At 43.4% G+C, this 27106-nt stretch overlaps 1 protein-coding gene across 1 annotated transcript in view; it reads right to left on the bottom strand.

Annotated features, from left to right (window-relative positions):
* Positions 1–27106, bottom strand: part of LOC145358553 (A disintegrin and metalloproteinase with thrombospondin motifs 6-like) — a 146502-nt gene that overhangs the window by 21765 nt on the left and 97631 nt on the right. The window contains exons 15-18 of the mRNA XM_080212703.1: positions 24694–24827; positions 22324–22447; positions 15212–15292; positions 1874–2037 (exon numbers count right to left, since the gene is read on the bottom strand). Coding sequence (XP_080068829.1) covers positions 1874–2037; positions 15212–15292; positions 22324–22447; positions 24694–24827 — 503 coding nt within the window. The remainder of the gene's footprint in view (positions 1–1873; positions 2038–15211; positions 15293–22323; positions 22448–24693; positions 24828–27106) is intronic.

Genomic DNA, 27106 nt, shown 5'->3' with positions numbered 1-27106 from the left:
ACAGGATATTCCCTTGCTTGAAGGAGACCAGTGTTGAAATTGCGGGGGCCCTGGCAGATATATTTAAAATGTCGGTATCCATGGGTGAGGTGCCGGATGATTGGAGGATAGTTCATGTTGCCCCGTTGTTTAAAAAAGGCTCAAAAAGTAATCCGGGAAATTATAGGCCAGTAAGTTTGATGTCAGTAGTAGGTAAATTATAGGAAGGAGTACTAAGAGATAGGATCTACAAATACTTGGATGGACAGAGACTTACTAGGGAGAGTCAACATGGCTTTGTGCGTGGTAGGTCATGTTTGACCAATCTATTGGAGTTTTTCGAGGAGGTTACCAGGAAAGTGGATGAAGGGAAGGCAGTGGATGTTGTCTAAATGGACTTCAGTAAGGCCTTTGACAAGGTCCCGCATGGAAGGTTAGTTAGGAAGGTTCAGTTGCTAGGTATACATGGAGAGGTAGTAAATTGGATTAGACATTGGCTCAACGGAAGAAGCCAGAGAGTGGTAGTGGAGGATTGCTTCTCTGAGTGGAGGCCTGTGACTCGTGGTGTGCCACAGGGATCAGTGCTGGGTCCATTGTTGTTTGTCATCTATATCAATGATCTGGATGATAATGTGGTAAATTGGATCAGCAACTTTGCTGATGATACAAAGATTGGAGGAGTAGTGGTCAGTGAGGAAGGTTTTCAAAGCTTGCAGAGGGAATTAGACCAGCTAGAAAAATGGGCTGAAAAATGGCAGATGGAGTTTAATGCAGACAAGTGTGAGGTATTGCACTTTAGAAGGACAAACCAAGGTAGAACATACAAGGTAAATGGTAGGACACTGAAGAGTGTAGTAGAACAGAGGGATCTGGGAATACAGATACATAATTCCCTAAAAGTGGTGTCACAGGTAGATAGAGTCGTAAAGTGTGGCCTTTATAAATCAAAGTATTGATTATAAGGGTTGGAATATTATGGTGAGGTTGTATAAGACATTGGTGTGGCCGAATTTAGAGTATTGTGTGCAGTTTTGGTCACCTAATTACAGGAAGGATATTAATAAGGTTGAAAGAGTGCAGAGGAGGTTTACAAGGATGTTGTCGGGACTTAAGAAACTGAGTTACAGAGAAAGGTTGAATAGGTTAGGACTTTATTCCCTGGAGCATAGAAGAATGAGGGGAGATTTGATAGAGGTGTATAAAATTATGATGGGTATAGATAGAGTGAATGCAAGCAGGCTTTTTCCACTGAGGCTAGGGGAGAAAAAAACTACAGGACATGGGTTAAGGGTGAAGGGGCAAAAGTTTAAAGGGAATATTAGTTGTGGGGGGGGGCGGTTCTTCACACAGAAAGTGGTGGGAGTGTGGAATTAGCTGCCAGATGAAGTGGTAAATGAGGTGAGAGGGGTGTGGAGGGATATGATCCAGGTGCAGGTCAGTGGGACTAGGCGGAAAAATATTTTGGCATAGCCAAGAAGGGCCAAAAGGCTTGTTTCTGTGCTGTAATGTTCTATGGATACAACTGCAAGACCCACACCAACAGGTAAATTGATTTATTTTGCTCCAAAATGAGAGATATTTGGAAAGTTTAATGAAACATTGGTCAGAATTTTATTGACCACCCCAATTTTGGAGGCAGGCAAGGCTTGGAGAATGGTGGCCTTGGGTTGGGATTGTACGATCCTTGGGCAGACGTGCCTCAAAACTCTGTCCCTTATTGGGATTTATTGTACTTATAAGTTTTCTTATTTGCTTTTTACCAAGGCGACTAAGAACCAGTGTAATTAATAAACTTCATTTTTTTTTTAACCAATTTTACTCATGTATCCTTTAAAGTTCACCTGCTTTACTTTACACCGTTATTATAAAAACTTCAATAGAAGGAAATGATTACCATAAGAAAGAGAGTTGCATTGGTAGGCCCCAGTGCTTCCAGACACTCTGGCTCATCATCAGGCCTTTTATAATGGAAAGCAGTTCCAGCAATATCAAACCGCTGTGGTGTATCTATGGACCAGCCACCATTTATAAAGTATTCTTCACCATCAGACTTCAGTGCTTAAAAGGAAGTTTAATATGAATTAAAGAAGGTCTTAATATGCACTCCATTAGTTTATTGAAAATCACTGTTGTAACGTCCAAGATACAACAGTGACTAAATATGACACCATCATCTTCTAAAGATAAAGTTTATGTATTAGTCACAAGTAGGCTTACATTAAAACTGCAATGAAGTCATTGTGAAATTCTCCTAGTCGCCACACTCTGGTACCTGTTCGGGTCAATGTACCTAACCAGCATGTCTTTCAGAATCTGGAAGGAAACCCACGCAGACACAGGGAGAACGTCACAGACAGTAACCCAAGCTGGGGCGGCACGGTAGCACAGTAGTTAGCACTGCTGCTTCACAGCTCCAGGGTCCTGGGTTCAATTCCCGGCTCAGGTCACTGTCTGTGTGGAGTTTGCACATTCTCCTCGTGTCTGTGTGGGTTTCCTCCGGGTACTCCGGTTTCCTCCCACAGTCCAAAGATGTGCGGGTTAGGTTGATTGGCCGTGCTAAGAAATTGCCCCTTAGTGTCCAGGGATGCGTAGGTTAGAGGGATTAGTGGACATAATATGTAGGTACATGGGGGTAGGGCCTGGGTGGGATTGTGTTCGGTGCAGACTCGATGGTCTGCACTGTCGGGCTCTATGGGAATCAAACCCGGGTCCCTGGTGCTGTGAAGCAGCAGTGCTAATCATTGTGCCACCATGCCGCCCTGAGCCTGCCAATCTCCTGAATAGGATATAATGCCACCGATTACGTGCAGATTAGGTAGATTGGTCATGTTAAATTGCCCAAAGGTTCAGGGGAATAGTGGGGTAAATACATGGGGTTATGGGTTTAGGGTGGGGGATGGTTTTGGGTAAGATGTTCTTTCAGAGAGTCAGTGCAGACCCGAATGGCCTCCTTCTGCACTGTAGGGATTCAATGATTCTGCTACAATTAGCTCTGTTACCGGCCTTCAACTGAACACAGACAGTGAAAGCAGGCATGTTATTTGACCAATGTAAAATATCACAACTGAGCCCAATTCTGTCACCATTCCAGGCGCACATTTTTACCCAGGTGAGTAATAACCAGATGTGATTAACAACCAAGCACTTTCCAGCCAGGGATCACATCAATACAAATTTTAACCCAGGTCTTCTTACACTTTAATACAAAATAAGGGTGAAAATCACACAGTGATTACTCAAAGGCTTTGTTAGGTGATTCCATAAGAGCATTAGGAATAAACTGAGAGAACTACAGCTGTACGCTACTACTAAAAATGTTGAGTCAATAGCTTTCAAGAAAGAATATCTTTGTCTTGAGGATGGGTCAAAACTTGACGCACCTCAGTTGCCCTTGTCTACAGAAGATAGAGTAGGTGTTTCAGTTAGGAAAGGAATAAAAGTGGTGGAGTAAGGTGATACAGTAAGTGGAGAGGGAAATATATGGCTCTGACTGGGCTTATTAGAAATATCAGAGTCCTTCCAGGATTATGCTGTAGGAAGACCAGTGAAGGAAAGAATCTATTTGCCGCTGTGTAATCAAATTAAAAGATAACCATGGTGGCAGAGTGGTTAGTGCTGCTACCTCACAGCACCAGGGACCTGGGTTCAATTCCAGCCTCAGCAGAAGATAAAATAAATAATCAGGTGGAGAAAAAGGTAACCAGCAGAAAGGGAAAAAAAAAGTCAGCCTTAGGTGGATGCTATTCATCTGTGTCAGCTACACCTCTAGGAATACGACAAATAGTGTTCAATCCAGAAATGAAATCAGTCCATCGTCTCCCAAGATGGACAGATGCTCATAGAACATTTGGTTTGGATGAGGGGACCTCGCACAGTGCAACAAAACAGAATTCACGTCTGACAAAGCGGGTTCAGTTTTTTGAAGTAGTCACCGGATTGGTGAATTTACAAATCTAGCAGATTCCATTCACTTGGATTTCCAATAAGCCGTCACTTGAGGGATTGTGCACAAATATCACAGTGTGCAAGCTGATGTGGTGAGCTGGATTGAAAACCAGTAAGCAAAGGATGATTTGAAATGGGGAATGCCTCATGGCCAGAACTTCCAAACAAGCACCCAGATGTAGCTTGGCTGCTGGTGTGAGGGGAACTCCCTGTCAAATCATTCCTGTAGGCTTGAGGTCTCATCACCTCTGTGTGCTGACATCGAGGTGGCTACAATGGGGAAGAAACTGCCTCACGCCTCACTCTGGAATGTGCCTTTGAAAAGGAAGGCTAGAAAGAGACGCAGCGACTTTTGTCGAGATTCACCTTGAGCTGTTCCTTAATGCAGAACAGAGCCCACGACAGCTGGGGGTAGGAATCAAGGTGAACAGCAACAGCTGATGGAGAACCAACAACTTGATGAAATACAGGGCAAGATTCTCCAGCCTCCCAGCCATGTGTCAGCTGCTGATGGGAATTGAGTTGTTGTTTGCTAGCGACGGGATTCTCCATTCCCGCCCTGTCAATGGAAATTCCCATTGACGTCACTCCATGCCAATGGGAAACCCGCGGGTGTGGGTGCACTGGCGGCCGGACTGGAGAATCCCGGCCATGCTCTTTGGTCTGCTGATAGTTTTCCAGTGCAAAGCCTTGCTGAGAGACACAGTGAAAATTGGGGCACAGCAACATAGGCTCAAAGGGGAAAGGCCACAGTCTCAGGAACCCTGCCCGCCACAGTATACCAAGGGACTGGTAAAACTCTCACAGGCTGTAATCAGCAGAGAATATCTGATGTGTAATGTAATTGTACATTGTCGATATAGCCTGTAACGGCAAATGTAGCGCGGTACCTCATATATTGGACTTGATGAAACTAACCCATATTGCAGTTTATGTAATGTCAAATTTGAACTGCTAGACTTTTTTCTACAAACTTTATGAATAAAGTACATTTTTGAAAAGAAGATTTTGATGTAAAGAAGACAGATTGAAGATATGTAGCAGCGATGGATTGAGTTTAGAAGATACAGGAAACATAGCACACAGGAAACAGCTCAAAACCTCAGCCAGAACAGAAAGAAAACAAAAACCTAACAAGTCAGCTGTCTGTTCTCAGGTGAATTGAAACAATCCTGTTTCATGCCATTCCCTGATATAAGGCATTTGTAAATGATCTGGGTCAGGATCCTCTCTCTACCCTCTACCCACAGCGGACGTGGTGAGTCAATGGCTGCCGGTGGCATCTTCCAGTCCCACTAAAGTCTATGGGCTTTCTCATGGCTTACCCGCCCTGCCACCAGAAAATCCACCGGGGATGGAGATAACTTTGCCAGGACTGGGAGATCCTGCCGGCAGGAAGGGCTGAAAAATTCTATCGCTGTCATTGCAAGTATGGATCAGACGCAAGTGTGGAGGAATTACTTAGTGATGCATACTAGACAGGATTCATCCAAATTAACACCCTAAAATGTGCGGGTTAGGTGGGTTGGCCATTCTAAATTGGCCCTTAGTGTCAGGGGGATTAGCAAGGGGTTACAAGGATAGGACCTGGATGGGATTGTTGTTGGTGGAGGCTCGATGGGCTGAATGGTCTTTCTGTACTGTCAGGATTCTATTAATTGTAAAGTGAGAACTGCGCAGGACAGCCATTGTAACTTTGGAATGGTGCATTGATAACAAAGCCGGTGGTTTCCCTTGGTAGCAGTGGTTCAGCATGATCCCGAAGCTGCCTACACTCACCCTGCTCATTAGCAGTGCGTGTAAAAGTAGCTCATGGCATAAAACATAAGGCAGGCCATCAGGTGACAGAAGGTAATAATACGGTTGCACATCACAATTGACATAGGTAAACAGTCACTATCGCCGGAACAATATTTTTCACTGTGTACTAATACATGCAACAATAATAAATCAAATCAAAAAATCAAAATCTATCCGCTCACTCACCACAGAATCGGAGCGTGCGAGGGTCTGGCAATGAAAATCTCCATCGACATCAGGCTGGAATTTCCAGTCTTGCTCGAGCAAGGCTGTAAAATCCTGCCCTATTTCCATAATGCACATTTTCCTACAGAATCATTCCAGTCTTCATTTCCTTTACTCTTTTTAGATGCATGTTGTTCCTTTTTTCACCTTGTGTCCCAGGCAGAAATGACAAGATTGGTGCAGAATCTAAGCCACACTAAAACTGAAAAGCTCTTGCCTGATGCCCCAGTGTCCCCTGGAGTAGGGATTGTTTATTCACACCTTCCTGTATGTTAATTTATTTTTGCCTCTCATTCATTTTCGGGGAAGTTCTTCTATGGAGAACCACGTTGTGAATCATACAGCAATTCTCTGGTCAATTCTTGCTGGGTTTTCCAAGTGTCAAATCTAACTTCTTCAGGAACACTTCAAGAAGTGTTCTTGACCTCACATGGACCTCATCTGAACTGCGTCAGGGAGTTGTTTAAATATGCGAGTGTCCATGGTTGAAAAGTTGCCTTTTCTTTATTTGGTCATTGGTTATGAACATTGCTGGTTGGGCCCCCTAATGCCTGTTGTCCATCCCTGGGGGCATTTAAGAGTCAACCTCATTGCTGCAGATCTGGAGTCACATGTAGGCCAGACCAGGTAACGGCGCCAGATATCCTTCCCTAAAGGATATCAGTGAGCCAGGTGGGTTTAAAAGACAATAAACAATGGTTTCGTGGTCATCATTAGATTTTTAATTCCAGGGGGAGATTCTCCCATCCCGCCATGCAAACTTCTTAGTGCGGCAGGCCTGGAGAATCACGTGTGGACCGACTCTCAGGATTCACGCATGCGTTCCTGATGCACACACATCTCTAACTGCCGGATATCCGGCACAGTTGGGACCATGACGGAAATCGGCAGGAACACCAGGTAAGTGATTTCAATCTTATTTTAATGTTATTTAAATATCTTTAGTGGATTCAGGGGTGTGGAGCCTGATGGGGGCGGGGCTTAGGAGGTGATTGGTGGGAGTGTCCTGCTACCATTCTGCATTGGGATTAATCGGGGCAGGAGGGAGACCAGTGATCGGGGCGGCCTGGAGGGGTCTGCCTCTGGTGGGGTGTGGGGGTGTCTGCTTCCTGTGGATGGGGTGGTCTGCGGGGAGGGTGTGGGGTGAGGGGATTGTCACTGCTTGGGGGGTGCGGGAGGAAGTTGGGGTGGAATGTATGGGGGGGGGGGGTACTGTGATCGAGCCACTGGGGTCTCGGGCTGGCCAGCAAATGGGAGGCTGACAGTTTGGGCCACTGTGCATGCGCAGAGGCCTGGAACCGTCAGACTCTGGTATGAATTGACCCCAACCACTCCTCTTTGCACACAGTGTGGGAGATTCGAGTGTGAACTCCCACTGGAAAAAAAGCAATTGAGATTTAAATCAGTTTTCCCATGAATTCAGCAGTTAGAACTTTTTTGGGAGAACTGCTCTCCAGATTTCTTTATTGAACTCAAATTTCACCATCTGCCGCGGTGGGATTCGATCCCGGGTCCCCAGAACATTACACTGGGTCACTAGTCCAGCAATGATAACCACAACGCGACCACATCCCTTTTGTGCAAATTGGGGGAAAAATTCAGGAAAGAAGATGCTTTGGATATGGATATCGAGGGATTGAGTTTAGGAGTCGGGAGGTAATGCTGCAACTTTATAAGACCCTTGTCAGGCCTCATTTAGAGTATTGTGCGCAGTTCTGGTCGCCTCACTATAGGAAAGACGTAGAAGCTATTGAGAGGGTACAGAGGAGATTTACAAGGATGTTGCCTGGACTGGGAGGCATGCCTTATGAAGTTAGGTTGAGGGAGCTGGGACTCTTTTCCCTGGAGAGACGAAGGTTGAGAGGCGACCTGATAGAAGTTTACAAAATGTTGAGAGGAATAGATAGGGTGGACTCTCAGAGGCTATTTCCCCGGGTTGAAATGGTTGCTACGAGAGGACACAGATTTAAGGTGCAAGGAGGGAAGTACAGAAGTGATGTTAGGGGTAAGTTTTTCACTCAGAGGGTGGTGAGTGAATGGAATCGGCTGCCGTCAGTGGTGGTGGAGGCGAACTCGCTGGGGTCTTTTAAAAGACTTCTGGATGAGTATATGGGGTTTAATGAGATTGAGGGTTATAGATAGGTCTGTAGGTTGGTAGGTGTTGATGTGATCGGCGCAACTCGTGGGCCGAAGGGCCTGTTTGTGCTGTAGTGTTCTATGATATAACATCTCTGTTCAGGAAGGGCAAATTAGGAAGGTATTAGGGAGAAATAACAAAAGCTGATTATGATTTTCAAAAATTCTATATAAAGGAAAATTGAACTGAAGGATAGGAACCTTCAAAATAAGAAAGCAAAATAAGCTTAATGTACCAGTGGTTTTGGCTGTTTGTAAACTGCTAAGAATATTTAATACTTGCAGTTTACCCAACTGTTCACAGCTGGTTTATTAGGATTTTTATCCTTCCTTTCCATCTTAATTAGAGATGCCATATAGGCATCTGTTTTTCTTCAGAATCAATTCTATTCCATCTTCTTCCATTGGGGATAAAGATATAAAAGTCTGAGGTTATGTACCAACTGACTTAAGAACAGTTTCTACCCTGCTGCCATCAGACGTTTGAATGGACCTGCCTTATATTAAGTTGATCTTTCTCTACGCCCTAGTTATAACTGCAACATTACGTTCTGCACCTTCTACTTTCCTTCTCTATGAACAGTATGCTTTGTCCGTACAGTGAACAAGAAACAATAGTTTTCACTTAATACGTGTGACAATAACTAATTAAATCAAAAATTTTTCCTACAATTGTGTCTAACAATTATTTTATATTGACCAACGTTACCACATCCATCATTATGTGTAAAAAAATTTGTCAAGGATCTCTCTGCCCTTCCAGCTTGATATCACCTTTATTCTCTGAACAGAACTAATAATTACTTATCCTTTTATTTTTAATATTTGGGCCTTGCTATTTCCTTTTTATATTCCTGTTCTTTCAGAGGTTCTGCACTAGTCATTTTAATCATCCCTTTTGGTATTGTTCATTCCTTCAGATGTACTTTCTGCCATCTATGAATATATCTATCCATCTCATCTTTGAAGTTTTTCCTTAGTTCACCACTTTGCTAACTTTTCTGCCTGATTACTATAAGACCATAAGATATAGGAGGAGAATTAGGCCATTCAGCCTATTGAGTCTGTTCCACCATTCAATAATGGCTGAAACGTTTCTCAACTCCATTCTCCTGTCTTTTCCCTGTAACCTTTGATGTCTTATCAATCAAGAACTCATTTATCTCTGTCTTAAATACACTCAATGACCTGGTATCCACAGCTTTCTGTGGAAATGACTTCCACACATTTACCATCTTCTGCCTGAAGAAATTCTTAGTTAATTAGGACCAGATTCCTTTTTTGCTAAATTTTTGCTTTTTATTCAAGTCCAACTTATCTTTAACCCTTCATTACTGTGTGACGTTAGTATACCTTTAAGAAGATTTTTTAAAATCACATACTCTGCAATTGTAAGTAAACTTTTTAAATTTGTTTTTCTCCTTGTTGCTGGGCTGTCTACAAGAATGCTTTTATCACTGCTTAAATGGGGATTTGTTTATTTTTACTGGGATGTTTATGACTCTGCATTGTTAGGAGAAAAACTAGCTGGTAGGTCAAGTGATAGGAGGATTTTTTTCAATGTCAGTTTGGAGCTGCAGGTTTGACTTTTAGTTTTAGAAGGGGCATCAAGCTAACAAGAGGTCTCTCTCTCACTGGTTCTGTGGGTTAGCTGAAAGCAACGTCTTGCCTTTTTGAAGGGAGGAATTTGTGATTAGTCACTTGCCAAGATTCCTTGGTGTTTTGGGAAGCAGTTCTGACCTCAAACTGTTCTGAGTCTATCCAGAATGTCTCAAATCCAGTATCACGTGAGCATTAGTCTTGCTGTGTTAAACCTGTGAAAAGTGTTTATTGTCTATGGGATTGATTTGATTGGAACACATTAGGTATATTTGTTAAGGGTTATACATTATGGTGGTTGTTTTGTTTCTTGTTTGTAAGTAATAAAAATTTTGCTAATTTTCTTACTATACATGTTAACTATATTCTTAAATAAACTTTGCTTGGTAAAAGCTCCCTAGTGGGTCTTTTGAATCATATCTGAAGTGAAACATCTCATACTTACCCTAGCCAAATTCAAGACGCAAAACTTATGATCAAGACAGGTTCCTTAGAACACTTTGGAATTTCTGACCTGAACAGTAACAACTGTTTACAATTTTCACATTAATTTGTAGCATGGCCAATGCACTTAACCAACATGTCTTTTGGACTGTTGGAAGAAACCGGAGTACTCGGAGGAAACCCACGCAGATACGGGGAGAACATGCAGATTCTGCACAGATAGCTGGGAATTAAACCCCAGTCCCTAGTGCTATAGGGCAGCAGTTCTAACCACTGTGCCACCGTGCTACTATCAGAGCTTACCTGGATCATTTCAAAGCATCTTTCTGCATACTTGCATAATAAACGATTGATAAATTCTGAAAGGATTTGTACTGTCTATATGTATTTTGTTCCTGTCTGTCTGGCTGTAAGGTGAATTGTGAACTTTTGATTGCTTCCCCCACATCCGCATTTACCGCTGACCTTTGCTATTGGTAGTCTGTGATGAGCTATCTATTTATTCTCATTTTTCTTTTCTGTTTAACGTTTTAACTGGTTTTGATGGATAACAGCTTTATTTCTGATTCAAACATTGCTCACAAAAGAATCAATGGTATTGTGGAAAAAAAAGTCATCGCTCTTTCAGTCATTATGTCTGCTCTTTTTCCTGACCCTAGTCTCAGGCTGACTGCGTTGCTATTGTCTTGCAGGCCTATTCCTTGTTTTGATACCTCAGTCTTTCTGGTGAGAAATCAAGTTGTCACTTTCTCAGGCTCTTGGCCTTCCCTACCTCTGATCCCTCAGATCCTCTATCATGGACCGCACTCTTCTCTACTCTACGATACTCAAGCCTCCACTATTTAATGGACTTTGGACTAGCTTGCCATTTGCTTTGCTTTGGCCCCAGCTTCTGCAATCGGTAAAAGATATGATGGGTGGGGAGGGTGGGGAGGTGGCAGTGTGGGGGGAAGGGGTTCTCCCAGCCTGGTGCGTTGCTCAAGTAGTGTAGCGGGCCAGGAGACATCAGCAGCAGGATTCATGCTGTGCGCCATGGCCTCTCCGCGTCTCCCAGCCAAGACTATTCTAGCATCATCAGCTCCGCACTGGAAACCAGCACAGAGCTTATTATCATATGGAAATGTCATGGAAACTGATATTTTCCAGGCCCACTTTTGTCTCCCCACTCTTACTCAGAGTGCTTCTCCCCAGCAACATTTACAACTGCTCCACACTAACAGGAAACAGGCGCCTAGACCCCGCTGGAGGGGACAGAGGCCATTGAGGTGCCCCCCCCCTCCAAACCTACATATCTTTGGACACAAAGGGGCAATTTAGCACGTCCAATCCACGTAACCTGCACATCTTTGGAGTGTGGGAAGAAACCGAAGCACCCAGAGGAAACCCATGCAGACATGGGGAGAATGTGCAAACTCCACATAAACAATCACCCAAGGCCAGAATCAAACCTGGGTACTTGGCACTGTGGGACAGCAGTGCTAACCACTGTGCCAACATGCCTCATGTGCCAAATTTACCATTAGATAAGCTTGAAGAAGTCCCAATTATTATCACTTGTCATTACTGAGGATAGACCAGAAACAAAATTGTGTTGTGAAATGTAATAAGCTTTTAATCCATTGACTGGAAACCCAAATTGAATTTTCAGAACAGACTTTTAAAACACAGACTAAAATTGACTTGAGTTTACAGCCCAAGATGGCTATGCCAATTTGCATTATTATACATTCCACATTGTAATCTAATTGGAATGGAGATGGTCTGTCTGCAAAACCCACCAAAAACAATGGCCTTCTCCTGGGGGGATATGAGGGATTCACATCTTCTCCCTGTTATCAAGGCATTAAGGCAATCACCCGAGTTATTTATTGGAGATATACTACTGAATAGATGACTGACTTAGACAATGGGACTCTGATCAAGGTAGCATTCCAGACATGAGCTAATCAATTTGAACATTTCTAAGCATAAATTTTCTCATCAGAACGGAGGACAGTCTCAATGAGAAGATCCAAGTTGGGGTCTCTCCTGCCTTTCTTCTCTCCACTCCACCCGGCAAGCTTCAAGCCCTATTTGCATTCTGTGACCATTCTGAGGATGCTCTCACCGTGAACAAACTTCCTAGAAGAAAGTCGACTAGTACCACCACCTCCACAAAACAACCAAATTGGCTTTCACATCAGAAGCATTGGGACCACAGAAGGAAAGTCTAAAGCCTGCCAAATCTCCAAGCTGTGGACTATGGGTGGGATTCTCCTGTACTCCTGGTGTGTTTCCCAGTGGTAGAGGTGGTCTGCCATTGGTTGGTGGAGGGATCTTCTGGTCCTGCTAATGTCCTTGGGGTTTTGTGCAGTTGGCACTCTCTGCCACTGGGGAACCCAGTAAGAAGTCTCACAACACCAGGTTAAAGTCCAACAGGTTTATTTGGTAGTAAATGCCACTAGTTTTCAGAACGCTGTTCCTTTGTTAGGTGAGTGGAGAGTTCTAATCACAAACAGAGCATATAAAGGCACTGTACATGTCCTGTTGGACTTTAACCTGGTGTTGTGAGACTTCTTACTGTGTTTACCCCAGTCCAACGCTGGCATCTCCACTTCATGACTGGGGAACCTACCATGGGAGCTCATCATTGGCGGGACTGGAAGATCCTGCCAGCAAGGAGGGCAAGGAAAATCCTGGCCTGTACATACCTTTTTACTTTCAATGGACTTTAGTTTGGACAATCTATCTTTGCTTCCATTCTGTAATCAATATTTCTGTGTGTATGTGAACTTCGAGTGTGCAAAAGTATTTTGTTATTTTACTTAGGTTGGTTTCTGAAAGATAAAGTTAACCGGGTCGGGGGAGGGGGGTGATTTTCCCATCTCATCTGCCACGGGAATCGTAGTTGGGGGGCGGGGGGGGGGAGGCCATGTAAATGTCCGTTGACCGGGTAGGACTTTCTGGTCATGCTCAGCATAAAACTGGAAAATCTCTCCTGTTTTCTTTGTTAACGTCAAGAAACTGGTTATTTTACGAGCGTAAACCGTTAAGAACTCACTGAATTGGCAAATAATTCCTTTTGAAACAACAAAAAGCAGTCAGAAAAGGAGAGAGCAATGTGGCAGCCATTTGACCTCTCTTTACCTGGTCATAGTCATAAAAAGGAACCAAATAATGAGAGGAAGTGTAATTATAGTACAACAGGTTTGCAAAAGCAATTTCTATCATAAATGTGCGCAGTTAGAAATTTATAATGGAAAAAGATGGCAGGAAATAGGTACAGACGCAAGATGTATTATCTAGATATATATATGTGGAAGAAAAAAAACCTCTAAGAGAAATGGGTTTATTTTGTTGATGTCTGAGTTTGAGCAATGACTATTTCTCAGGAGCGTGGGTGAGGCAAAATAAGACCTTTAATGCTACGGTCATTGCTTGTTATTTCACTTCAATTTCTTGTTCCTGTAAGCTGGGCCATCCAGAAATAGGGTTTCCAAGGAAGCTCCGGTGGGCTGTGTGCCTGGACTCCTTGGATGGAAAGACTGAAGAAAGCCAGAAATAAGGTAAAGAAGGCCAGAAAGTAGCAAAAGCAAAATACTGCGGATGCTGGAATCTGAAACAAGAACAGAAACTGCTGGACAATCTCAGCAGGTCTGACAGCATCTGTGGGGCAGAGAATAAAGCCTGAAAGTAGTGTCTAGTTTTTATCAATGTTTGGTGGAGGATGCTCACAATCAACTGGATGGAGATAGAAGGGTACACGAGTGCGTCGGGTCAAGAGTAACAGTTCAGGGATCAAAAGGGTCACAAAGTATTGGTAGAAGGAGGAAGAAGGTCAAATACTGATATTGGACCCCTTATCCGTTGTCCCAAAATCCAACAGGACTGGCAAACTGGCTCTATTCAAAACTGGCACCCTTTTGATACAATTTTTATTTGCTTTATTATTGTCACATGTATTAACATACAGTGAAAAGTATTGTTTCTTTCACGCTATACAGACAAGCATACCATTCATAGAGAAGGAAAGGACAGGGTGAAGAATGTACTGTTACAGTCATCCCTGGGTAGCAATTTGAATCAATATTTTTACTCCTTATTTTTCATATTTGATTTTATGTATTATGAGTGCACGCTAGGCCTAGAACCCAAACTCCATAAAATCCACAAATCCAACACCTGTCCAGTCCTGAGCATCCCGGATGCGGGGTCTGGTCCTGTGTAGACCTGACAGCCCTCTCCTGGCAACAACTGACAGAGAAACTGAGGGTAAGAACAGAAGAAGAAGCAGAAAAATCGGATGGGTGGAAACATTGCGCTGTGGACTCAGCGAGGCTTTGGAGACAGGCAAAGAAGAAGCAAGGTGCTTTCAACAGCCCCACTAAGATTATACTGGCAATGAACAAGCCTACTACCTATTTTAATAGCTAGAAGCTACCAATTACTATTTCCAACAGCAACCGGAAGGCTCAGCAGCTGATAGCCTGACCACATTTGCTTCCTTGTTTCTGGCCTGTTTCCTGCAAACAGGAACACACCTTCACTGGGGGATCTGACTGAAATATCTTTAATCCCAGCCTATCAGCTGCCTAACCATCCAGCATCTGAGAGGCTGTGGGAAGGGATTGGAGGGTGCAGGGTATTTAGTCAAAATTCTATTACATAATACTCTCAATGCCACTTAACAACATATTCTGTAATTTGCATAATTTGACAATCAACTAATGTTTAACTTCAAAATAAAAACATATTGCATGAACAGTTTAAAATCATCAGCAGCACTTCGTTGAACCATAGAATCTATAAAATCTTGACAGTGCAGATGGAGGCCATTCAGCCCATCAAGTCTGCACCAACTCTCCAAAAGAGCACCTTACCCAGAAGAATCGAATCGGGGTCCCTGTGAGACAGCAGTGCTAATCATGGTGCCACAATGCAGAAGAATGGCTACAACTCATTTGGGTTCTCTTTATTCATGAAATAATTTCTTTATTTTACAGTTCATTGGCTCTCTGAAGAACATTTGTATGGACCTGGCTTTTCTGCTGTTGAGTGCATATACAAACCCCGGCCATACTCTCTTACATTGAACATAACTTACCAAGATAATTCTGGGATATATTTAGTTCTTTAATTTCAATGTGGACTGAGCCTTGAGGAATCTGGATAACTTCTACATAACCTGAAAGAAACATACAAAAATGATTTTAAATAGTATTATGCAACTAAATTAGGCACCTTCTTGCAAGTGTGCCCAGCATATCTTCTAATACTATCCTTTACTCTTGTTCTATGCTTCTAAAACTTCATTCCAACCCTTTTAAACTCTCTCACAATGACATTCTGCACTCCTTTCCTTCTTGAGGAACAATATGCTTTGTCTGTATAGTGCGCAAGAAACAATAATTTTCACTGTATACTCACATGATAATAAATCAAATCAAATCAAAAATCAAATCAGTTATGAATTATTCAGCCTTCTTATGGCATTCTGTTTGGAGGACAATTCAGGGAATCCCTATGATGCATAAGAAGATCATTTAGCCCATCAAGTCTGCACTGACTTTGTGACAGAGTATCTTACCCGCGCTTTTTCCCCTGTCCTATCCCTGTAACCCCGCACGTTTATCATGGCTAATCCATCTAAATTTACGCACCTTGGGAAACTAAGGGGCAATTTTTTTTTTACCATGCCAATTCACTTAATCTGCACGTTTTTGTACTGCGGGAGGAAACCGGAGCACCCAGAGGAAACTCACACAGTCACGGGAAGAATGTGCTAACTCCACACAGACAGACACCCAAAGTCAAAATCGAACCCAGGTTCCTGGTGTTGTGAGGCAGCAGTGCTAATCACTGTGCTGTCTAGTTATTAATGTAAACATGTTAGCTATTTGAATTTAGATGCAGCCATTCTATTTTGGTATCACAAATGGCTGTATAATAAAAATGCTTTTCTTTGTTTTGAGTTCATTCTTATCAACTTCCTCTTGGATTAATATTGCCATTGTAATGCAAGTAAACTTGACAAAGCATTCAAGTGTAGGCTAAGTTGAGAGATAATGAATAAGCTCAGATACAGGTATGTAACGGTACACAGAAGACAGGAACACACTACAATCCTAGTCTAAAATAATGCACATTAAATTTCATGGAAAGGGAAGATGAACTTGGAGACAAATTTAAAAACACTTGTATTATCAGGATTAAAGAAGTTCTGAGATAAGACATCATACCAGCTTTTGAACTGAAATTATTGATTCAAATTCTCTTCCATTCCATCACTACCATCTCAGTGAGGTTGCATTTTCAGCCTATGCGTCAGATGAATGTAAAGAGTACTTTCTACTTAGATACTTTGTCCATATTTTTTCACACATTCATTGTGGCTCTTTAAGCTGCTTGCGTGCGACACTCCTCTCCTTTCATACCAACTTGAATATAGTGAGAAAGCATAAAGCATTGAGCTGCCATATACTACATTCTATGCGTGTTTTCAGAGGTGATGGTTGCCCACATCTTTTGGAAGAACTCACTCTGGTGACAGATCATCTAACCTGTGCTGCCATGAGCAACAAGGGATGCATAGGTATTCGCAGAAAGGGTTTTGTGGTTTTATGACAGCATTACAAAGTAATGTTTTATTTCAATATTAGGTGGGAATTTTTGGTCCCACCGAAGTCGGCCTCTGTTGCCGGGGAACCGGCACTGGGACGGGCATGCCATGCAAAATGCCATTGGCTTTGGCGGGATTGGATAATCCTGCTGCCGGCCAACGGAGAGCCGTCTCTGCTGTGGCAAACCCACTGGAGGGCGGCTGAAAAATTTTGGCCTTTGTCTTCTTACTAGTCCTTTATAATCAATCAATCAACTAACAGGAAGCCACACCTTCCCATGACTGTATATGATTGAGACTTCTTACATCACTGTAAACACAGCCATTGCCTGCATCCCCTGCTAACTCATGTTGCTGTTGTCAGTGTGCATGAGTCTTTCAAGACAAGGTTACTATTACCAGGGAGGAGCATGAAGCAGCCCCACCAAATCTTACAGACTGGATATCCTCCAAATATCTATCACACAGAAATGCCTACACAGGGAGAGCCAGGCAGAAGCAATCAGGAAGGCACAGTGGATGCTTGCTCACTGAGAAGCAGAAAGCCAATTTTGTAAAACTTTGGAGGTCTTATGCACCCACTTTGGGAACTCTGGGAACTACAGGCCAGTGAGCCTCACATCTGTGGTGGCTAAGTTGTTGGAATGTATTTTGAGAAACAGGATCTACAGGCATTTAGAAATACAGGGACTGATTAGAAACAGTCAGCATGGCTTTGAGAATGGAAAATCATGTCTCACAAATTTGATTGAGTTTTTTGACAGGCTAACCAAGAAAGTAGATGACGGCAGTGCAGTTGATGTTGTCTACATGGACTTTAGCAAGGCCTTTGACAAGGTGCCGCATGGGAGGTAGCTGCATAAGGTTAAATCTTACGGGATCCAGACTGAGGTATCTAAATGGATACAAAATTGGCTTCTGACAGAAGCCAGAGAGTTGTTGTAGAGGATCGTTTTTCAAACTGGAGGTCTGTGACCAGCGGTGTGCCTCAGGGATCAGTGCTGGGTCCACTGTTATTTGTCATTTATATTAACGATTTGAATGAGAATATAGGAGGCATGGTTAGTAAGTTTGCAGATGACACCAAGATTGGTGGCGTAGTGGTTAGTGGAAGTTATCTCCAATTGCAACAGAATCTTGATCAATTGGGCCAGTGTGCTAACGAATGGCAGATGGCGTTTAATTTAGATAAATGTGAGGTGATGCATTTTGGTAGATTAAACCAGTGCATGGCTTACTCAGTTAATGGTAGGGTGTGGGAAGAGCTACAGAACAAAGAGATCTGGCGTACATGTTTGTAGCTCCTTGAAAGTGGTGTCAAGGTGGACAGAGAAGTGAAGAAGGCATTCAGCATGCTTGGTTTCATTGGTCAGAATGTTGAATAGAGGAGTTGGGATGTCTTGTTGAAGTTGTACAAGACATTGTTAAGGCCACACTTGGAGTACTGTGTACAGCTCTGGTCACCCTATTATAGAAAGGATAACATTAAAGTAGAAAGAGAGCAGGAAAGAATTATTAGGATGCTTCTGGAACTTGGTGGTTTGAATGTAAGGGGAGGCTGGATAGACTGGGACTTTTTTCGCTGGAGTGTACAAGCTGAAGAGTGATCTTATAGAAGTCCATAAAATAATGAGGGGCATAGATCAGCTGGATATCTTTTCCCAAAGGTAGGGGAGTCTAAAAGTAGAAGGCATAGGTTTAAGGTGAGAGAGGAGATATACAAAACGGTCCAGAGATGCAATATTTTCACACAGAGGGTGATGAGTGTCTGGAACAAGCTGTCAGAGGTAGTAGTAGAGGTGGGTACAACTTTGTCTTTTAAAAAGCATTTTCATAGTTACATGGGTAAGATGGGTATAGAGCGGTATGGACCAAATGCAGGCAATTGTGATTAGCTTAGGGGTTTTAAAAAAAAGGGCAGCATGGACAAGTTGGGCCGAAGGGCCTGTTTCCATGCTGTAAACCTCTATCACTCTATGACTTTGAACCCTCTACTAATGTTATTTATGGACACTCCAGATTTAACACCAGAGTTCAGGCAGAGTGACAGAACTTTGATCAGAACATTGAGATGGCTGGTTGAATATTATAGGTGTGAGCAGTTGAAAGGTGATCTGATCAGGGATAGGATTGCCTTAGGAACAAGACAGCCCACCGTGAAAGCTTGTCTCCTGACAGGCAAGACACTTCACTTTCAAGAATGCTATTGATAAGCATAGAAGCTCTAAGTGGTCAATCATCAGCTGTAGGGTATCGAACACTTTCCTGAGAGGCCATTCAGCCCTTCCAGACAGAAAACAATGGAGGGAAGGAAGAACCATTTGCTGGTGAGAGGCAGAAAAGTCAAGGCTGAAGAATCAGATGTCAATATTGCGGGTGACATCGCACCAAGAAAAGAAAGCATGTCAAGTGTGGGGAAAGCAGTGCTCTATCTGCAAGAAGCGGAATCACTCTGCCTGCAAGAGTTTTGCTGGAAAGAAGAAAAGCAAACCTGTTATGTAAGTTGGGGCATAGGGTATGGGTCATGTGACCTGGAGTGTGGGGTGACCTGCCCAGCTACTGCCCTTGGAGGGGAGTCGTTGTTGGGAGTGTGGAGTGAGTAGACTGAATGAAGTTCTGTGCTCCCTGACACCTGTTTGTGGAGTGAGTTCTTGAAGATACTCCTTGATGCTAAAGTATTTAACAAGACAGATAAAGATGATTGCTCACAGAAAGAAAAATGGTTTGTGTCTATTGGAACAACGACTACAAAAGGGGATCCCAATTCTTCTGCTGCACCCGGTGGTGCACTTAGGCAGAATTCTGTCTGTTTTCACAGCTAGTATATCCAGAACAGGTTGCTAGTCTGTCACTAGGGGCTTATAGCTTAAAGGGCACCACTTCACATCAAGTATGGCTGATTAGGGGTCTCTCCATCTTTTACTGCCAGCCATTGACATGATTGGAAGGATTTTCAGGTTGACCGTGTTATAAATACAGCTTCATTCATAGAATCCTTACAGTGCAGGAGAAGACCATTCCTTGGCCATCCAGTCCTGGGGTGGGACTCGAACCTACAGCTTCTGGCTCAGAGGCGGGGACACTACCCACTGTGCCATGAAAGCTCCTGCAGAAGGAGAGCGTCAAGTTAATATGAAGTGTCAGGTAGACTTTAATGTTACGTGCAACATCATAAGCTTCACAAATGCATATGAGGTTGCTTAAGGTGGTGACTGGAAAATGAAGCGGTAAAGTCATCATAAAGTTAAGGCTTTATGATGGAACCATTTTCAGCTCAAGAGGCCAAACTAAGTTGACAGCCCAATGTAATAGGGAGAAAGAAGAAAATTTGTGGTTCCAAATAGTAGGCACTGAGTAAACTCCACTAGCTCAATTGGAAACAAGTCAAAAGCTTGGACTGGTAGCCCTCCTTGTACCAGAAGAGGTTTGTAGCGTTTCACATAGGACAAAGCCATTGACTGCTGAACAAATCCTAAAATAATTACAAAGATGTTTTCACAGGTTTCAAATATCTTCCTGGTGAATATCATCTCGCTGCAGATGAGAGTGTGAGACCAACTCAGCATCTCACAAGGACACTTGTAACAACAACACTTGCCAAGGCAGCAGAATTCCCCAGAGACACACCATTACCTCAGAAACGAGCAGGCAGCAGACAAACAGCCGATAACTACCTGCAATGGTACCATTAGAAAAGCTGAATGCTTCAAAGGTCATGGGAAGGATTGTCCGGTCTTGCCCATGGCAGGATTCATTCAAGCGAGGATGGAAAGTTTGGTGTTCCGGCAAAAACTCCATTCACTTTCAGCGGCAACAGAAAATCCCAGCCGCAAACAAGGACGGCAAATTTTTGCCTGTACGTACAACGTGTATGGAGGGACAGACTAAAGTGGGCCAGACTAGGCTGGCTGGTTTTCTGTACATATGCAAAGATTTTCATTATAGACCATATGTGTGCCTGACTCGCAACTGCAAATGCTGCTGCTTGCAGGTTTGTTTCTTTTTTATGAAAAGGGGTGTGTTTGGAGAAGATACTCTATGCAATATGGCCATCGGCTCGCTATTGTTACGTGACCTCTGAAGCCATCTTTGGTACATATAGAGAACAGAGGCCACGACAGCCACTACTTAGAAGAGTCGGCATGGTAGGAAAGAAGTTTGGGCTGATTGAAGCAGAATATTTACTTAAGGGGCTAGGAGAGCACTACTCTCCCTCTCTGCTCACTTCAAGTACTACTGAAAAAACCTACCTTTTGGACCTGTTACTAAAGCTTTCCTATAACTATGCAGGTTTCCCCGAGTTCTGGGAAATCCACGTAGGAGGCATTGAGGTCAAATCACTGCAAAAATGCCAGGAATGGAGTTGCTTTGGAACATTCCAATTATACGCCTGTCCCTCCAAAACAGATAACCTGGACTTCCCAAACCCTACTGCGATTAAAATGAAAGCAGATGTGTTCTCTGAGTGTTGAGGTTGGGTTTTGCAAAAATGGCAATTTAAATCTTCCCACCACCCCAAAACTCTCCCACCCTTTTTCAGAGTAGCCCCACCCGCATCCAGCAGATTTAATAGGGATCGGGACATTGAAGGAAACGCCAACATTCCATTTGCATTCCTAATCATTTGCTGTACCTGCTTATTAATGTTTGTGATTCATGTACTACCTCAACCAGATCCCTCTGTAGCTCAGATCTCTGCAATCTGTGATTGTTGGCCAGAACCAGTTAGGAACCAATAATGTTTTGTTTGCAGAAGATAGCGTTTGAGGTTCAAGATGCTTACCAAATGGTTAAATCTGCAAAATTCCATGGGTTTTCAACAAACAAAAAGACACTTTACTGTACAAGGTGAGAAAAATAAGCCAATATACAAATCTGCCTCATACTCTGCCATCCTGGGTAAGTATAAAGTCCAATTCCAGGGATTTCTCAATATTCCACACAGATGTTTGATACAATCTCACCGAAACTTAGTCTTTTTCACGGGTTTCCAATGTCCACATTTGAAAATCTTGCCTTGGAATTCTCTCTAAACATTGCTCCCTCTCGGATGGCTCCAACAAAGGCCCATCGCGCTGGGTTTCAATCTCGCCTTCCGTGGTTCCTTCTCCCTGGATTGCCAAGTACAGTCAAACACTAACTCACAAACACCCTTTCACCAGGGTTCTACATTTACCATGATCAATGCATTGGCCTAGGTAGGGTGCTCTTTTGGAGAGTGAGCACAGACATGATGGGCAGAATGGCCTCTTCTACACTTTAATGCTACTGTGATTCTCTCTGCCACCTGCTCCTATTGGTCTGACAGTGATCCCATTCCACATTCATTTACTTTAAAAGTAGCAGACGTCACCTAGCCTGTAGCAGTACGGCAGGGTCAGTCCCACACATCCTGTTCCATTACAATCTCAGAGCCATACTCAGCGGTGCCTCGGGGGGGCGGAAGACATTGCAGGGGCTGAAGAGGTCAGGGAAATACAAGTTCCTTTGGTTACCTTTGGCCCTACTTTAAGCAATGCTACCACAGCACAAAACAAAATGCTACCAGAGCACCTCCTGGAGGCATGAGTTACAAGATTTAATTCAATTTGTCTTACCCCCCTGAGGACTGGAGCTATTAAAAAATCCTTCCACGGTTTCACAAGTGCTCCCATCACCGCCACAGACTCGACAGCGATCTTCCTTGACATCAGAACCCAGAGTATGATCACAGCCCACATGCTACATGGGTAGGAAGACATCATTAGATTATTCTGTCAAAACCCGAGTTTCATAAAATATCTCTGTCATATTGGATTCCTTCTGAAATTTTTCAAGTGAAATTATGTCCTTTGATTTAGTGAAACACCCACTTTAGTGAAACCCTGATGCAAAAACATGATCTGTCATGCCCAGCAAAAAGATTTGCTTTTAATATTTCACACATAATTTAAAATAAAATAAGGGTGGAATTTTATGAAAAAAATTCAAATTGCTGAACGAGCGAGAAAATGGGAGAGTTTCAGACTCATTTTTGGGCGAGTTTAAAAAAAAGCAATCTTACAGCACTTAGCCAAAAAAAGTTCAATTCTCAGCAGCAGGGGGTGGGGTGGAGCCTAATCTCGCTGTGAAGCCGGCTGCTGATGGTACTGGGAGATCTGCTGCTGACTCCCCGCCATTTCCCCTCCTCCCATGGACATCCAGACCCGCTGCCGATCACTTCCTGTGTCAGGCCCCCTCAACCCCTCCAGACCCCACCCTTGCCGATCGCTGTAGCTGCAGAGAAACCCCCTCCCTGATTGCCAGCCTACACATCACTTCTCAGCCCCCAATCGCCACCCCCACTTATCAATCCCCCCCTCCTCTGCAGAGCTCCCCTCTCCCCCATCATGGCTCCACCCTTCCTCAGACCCCATCCCATCATGCCCTGCAACTTCAGGCCCGATTTCCTCAGACCTCACCCTGTGGCCCTAACCCCTCAGGCTCTGCCCCCTCAGGTCCACACCTTTGCATGGCCCCTGGCACTGCCAGGGCTCAGTGGACAGTTCCAGGGTGCCAAATGGGAAGTATCAGGGTGCCACCCCTATGGCACTCATGCCAACCCCATGGCCCTTCGTACCTTCCATGCTATCCCATGCCCCTTCACCCATCCCCACATGATTCTTTATAACCTCATACCAACATAGTGCCAAACTATGCCCCCACCCTTCACCCTAACACCTACCATTCCAACTCACCTAGGGCAGATCCTAGGAACCATGCAGAAATGAGATAAAGTATAGTTCTATAAAATAAGGTTCTAAGTGCACACTTCATTATATTGAAAAACAATCATTCATAAAAATCCACTGACCATATTTAACTCCTCTAACTAAATAAAACCTAAAAACAAGCATTGGAATTCATAGTCCCACGTGTAGCTATCATTTGAACTATGAAATAGCAGGCATCCTCCTGTGATCATGGATAATTGTGAAATCAGCCATGTACACTAATCGAATAATGGAAACCTTCAGGCTTATGCCAACAGACTGAGTGAAATAGCAAGCAGTTTTTAAAAACACTCCTTACATTTTTATCAAACATTTAAGGGTTGGACTTTTAAATGGCTTGACAATTTTGACAGCTCATTTTGATGCATGTTTTGGCCAATTTTGGCAGCTCCCTTTGACAGTTTTTACAGATGATTTTGGTAGGACTGTTGACAGTTCAAATGAGCTTGACAGTAATGTACTTTTTCATGTTTTTTTTACACACACTTATCCCCGCTAGTAACAATTCCAAAGGGCATCTGACCTATCCCAAAGGGCAGCTACCTCCACCAAAGGTCTCTTGGGATTATATCCCACACGTCTCCGAAAGGATACTCTGGCTATCCTTACACATCTACAAAGTTGCGACCAGCTAGTCTAATCTGGGCAGTTAGGGTGGGATTGTCCAGCCACACTCGCCCCCAAAAACAGAAAACCCTGCCCAAGGTCAATGGACCTTTGCATGGTTCCCCCCACCTCCCCTCCCCGCTACAATTCCTGTGGCAGGCAGGATGGGAAATTGCCCCATTCGACTTTTACATTCCCAAGCTATCAAAATCCCAACTCAGTGGATGCAGCTGATAATTTAAAATTGCCGCTGCCTCCATAAGTCACACATGCACAAAATGTCTTCCGCCCACTTGAACATGGGAAGTGCTGTGTTTGGGGGCAGGAATTATGATTTTGGCCACTTCCACCATTTTCTCCCTGTTGTGGTGAAAATCTGGGCTTCAACTGCAATTGGATGAAAAGTAGGTAAGCATTCAGCAGTATTGAATTTTAATCTTCATTTCAAGTTAGTTGTAATTTTTTGACTTCATTTCATAAAATCAATTGCTCCACAGAAATTCTATATTCAGTGATGCAGACGTTAAAATGATCACAAACAAAACTGGAGTTAGTCGAGCACCTTGCTAATTGCTGGCATGTATCTGGGAAGCAGGCCCTGTATCTTACCTTACATTCTCCATTGACACATATGTCAAGTGAGTCCGTACGACATAAGGTGCCGTCCACTACAGCTGAAGCACGTTCAGTGTAAAAGTTGAACCCCACGGCTAGGCAGTTCAAAGCACAGGGCTTCACACCACCTGTATTCAAAACAAGAAACCAGATCCATTTTCCAAGCAGAGGATGAAGAAAAGAATATCATTGCAGTTAATTGCTTTCAGAATTATGGAAATTTTGGGGCTTAATTCATAGAATCCGTACAGTGTAGAAGGAGGCCGTTAAGCCCATCAGGTCTGCACCGACCACAATCTCACCCAGGCCCCATTCCCATAACCCCATAAGTTTACCCTGCTAATCCCCTGACACTAGGGTCAATTTAACCCACACATCTTTATACTGTGGGAGGAAACCGCAGCACCCGGAGGAAGCCCACGCAGACATGGGGAGAACATGCAAACTCTACACAGACAGTGACCCGATGCCAGAATTGAACCTGGCTCCCTGGCACTGTGAAGTAGCAGTGGTAACCAGTGTGCCACCCACTGAGGATGGTTGTTCAAATTCCACCATGCCAACTTGAGAATTTGAAGGGAGTTTAATATCTGGCACAAATGGCCATGAAACAGCTGGATTGCTGCAAAAACTGAACAGATTCTCCAATGTCCTTTAGGGATGGGAACCTGATCAGTTTGACTTTATTTGACTCCAGTTCAGCAATAAAGTGGTTGACTATTAACTATCGTTTCAAGTAGGCTAAAACGTTAGCAGGCTGCAATAAATTCTTATTCAGAAGGTAGCCTGCCACCACTTTCTGAGGGCAACCAGTGGTTATAAATGCCAGTCATGCCTTCACAAGAATGACAATATTCCTAGCGTATACTATATATTAATTACCAAGAGGCTGGAAGTACTGATGCAGAAGTTATAACCTCCAATCACATCATGTACTTGGAGAATTTGAATGTAGTTTTTTAAAACAATCTGGACAAAAGCTGATATCAAGAAAAAATGACCATGATGCTCTTAAATTAGAAACAACGACAACTAATTTATAAATGCTTTATAAGGAAGGAGATTTGCCTATTTGACATGGACTGGTCCATATGTCTACACACCAATGGGTTGAATCTTAATTGCCCTTTCAAGTGCAGTAAGAAGCAGGTCACCCAGTTATATCAGGCTGAGAAGTGGTCTCTCCCACCTTCACATGGCAACTAATGAAGGGTAATTAGCCACCACCCACATCTCAAAATGTTTTTAAAGCCGTGGGCTGTTTGGAAGAGTGATTGAGATTTTGCGAGTGGTAACATGAGAGAAATGTAATTCATGCTTGGGTTATTGGCTTTGCCATTTTCCTTTCTCCCTGATATTAGCAGCTTGCAGCACTTAATGAATGGTCATAGCAGTAAGTAAATAACGTCAGTGTGGAACACTAAAGTCCGACTATCTAAGCACTGTCTCTTAAAAAGCAACACCATTAACAAAGTGGCACTGCAGCTGGCAGCATTGTTAGAAAACCAAGATTTGTCATTTGACTGGATGGGTTCAGCTCCACCAACACTCAAGAAGCTCGACACCATCCAGGACAAAGCAACCTGCTCAACTGGCATCCATCCACCACCTTAAACATTCACCCTGTCCACCACTGGTGCACAGTGGCAGAGTGTGTACCATCCACAACATGCACTGTTACAACCTGTCAAGGTTCCTTCGACAGCACCTTCCAAAGCTGTAACCTCTATCATATTTAAGGACAAGTTCTGCAAATGCCTGGGAACACCATCACTTACAAACTCCCCTCCAAGCCACATAGCTTCCTGATTTGGAACTATATTTTCTTTAACTGTTGCTGGATGAAAATCTTGGCACTCCTTTCCTAACAGCACCACGTGTACCTACACCATCTGGACAGTAGTGGTTCAAGAGGCCAGCTCAGAACCCCCTTCTAAAGAGAATTAGTGATGGACAATAAATGCTGATCTGGCCAGTGATGTACATCCCAGAAATTTTGGATGAGTACGGCAAGTGGCCATTTTAGTGAAGTTCTGAGTTTAGGCAATTGTTCAAATAATCTGATCAGCAGATTGGTCCACCTGAAAATTGGGAAAAGCTAGAATATTACCATAAGAGCTGAAACCTTAATTTTTGGAACCTGGTTCAAGTGCTGTCTTCCTGAAAAACATCCTCTCTTTTATCTGTGTTTCAAGGAGGAGGACGAGGAACATGCAAAAAAATTAAGGGTGGCCAGATCACTTGGACAACAGGAATGGCAGTGATCAGACTGCAGGCTGTCAACTCCACATGTTCCTACTTGAACTTGTCAAGATTCTGATACCTTACAAGAATGCGCTTGAAAAACTTGAGTGAGCAACTTTTTCTGGACCAGGATTCCAGATTAACACAACCTCACCACTATGAA

Source organism: Carcharhinus amblyrhynchos, chromosome 26 (genome assembly GCF_965287045.1).
Source record: "Carcharhinus amblyrhynchos chromosome 26, sCarAmb.v2.hapA, whole genome shotgun sequence".
Lineage (NCBI taxonomy): Eukaryota > Metazoa > Chordata > Chondrichthyes > Carcharhiniformes > Carcharhinidae > Carcharhinus > Carcharhinus amblyrhynchos.
Note: the sequence above shows the minus strand (reverse complement) of the source record. Positions and strands in the feature narration are given on the sequence as shown.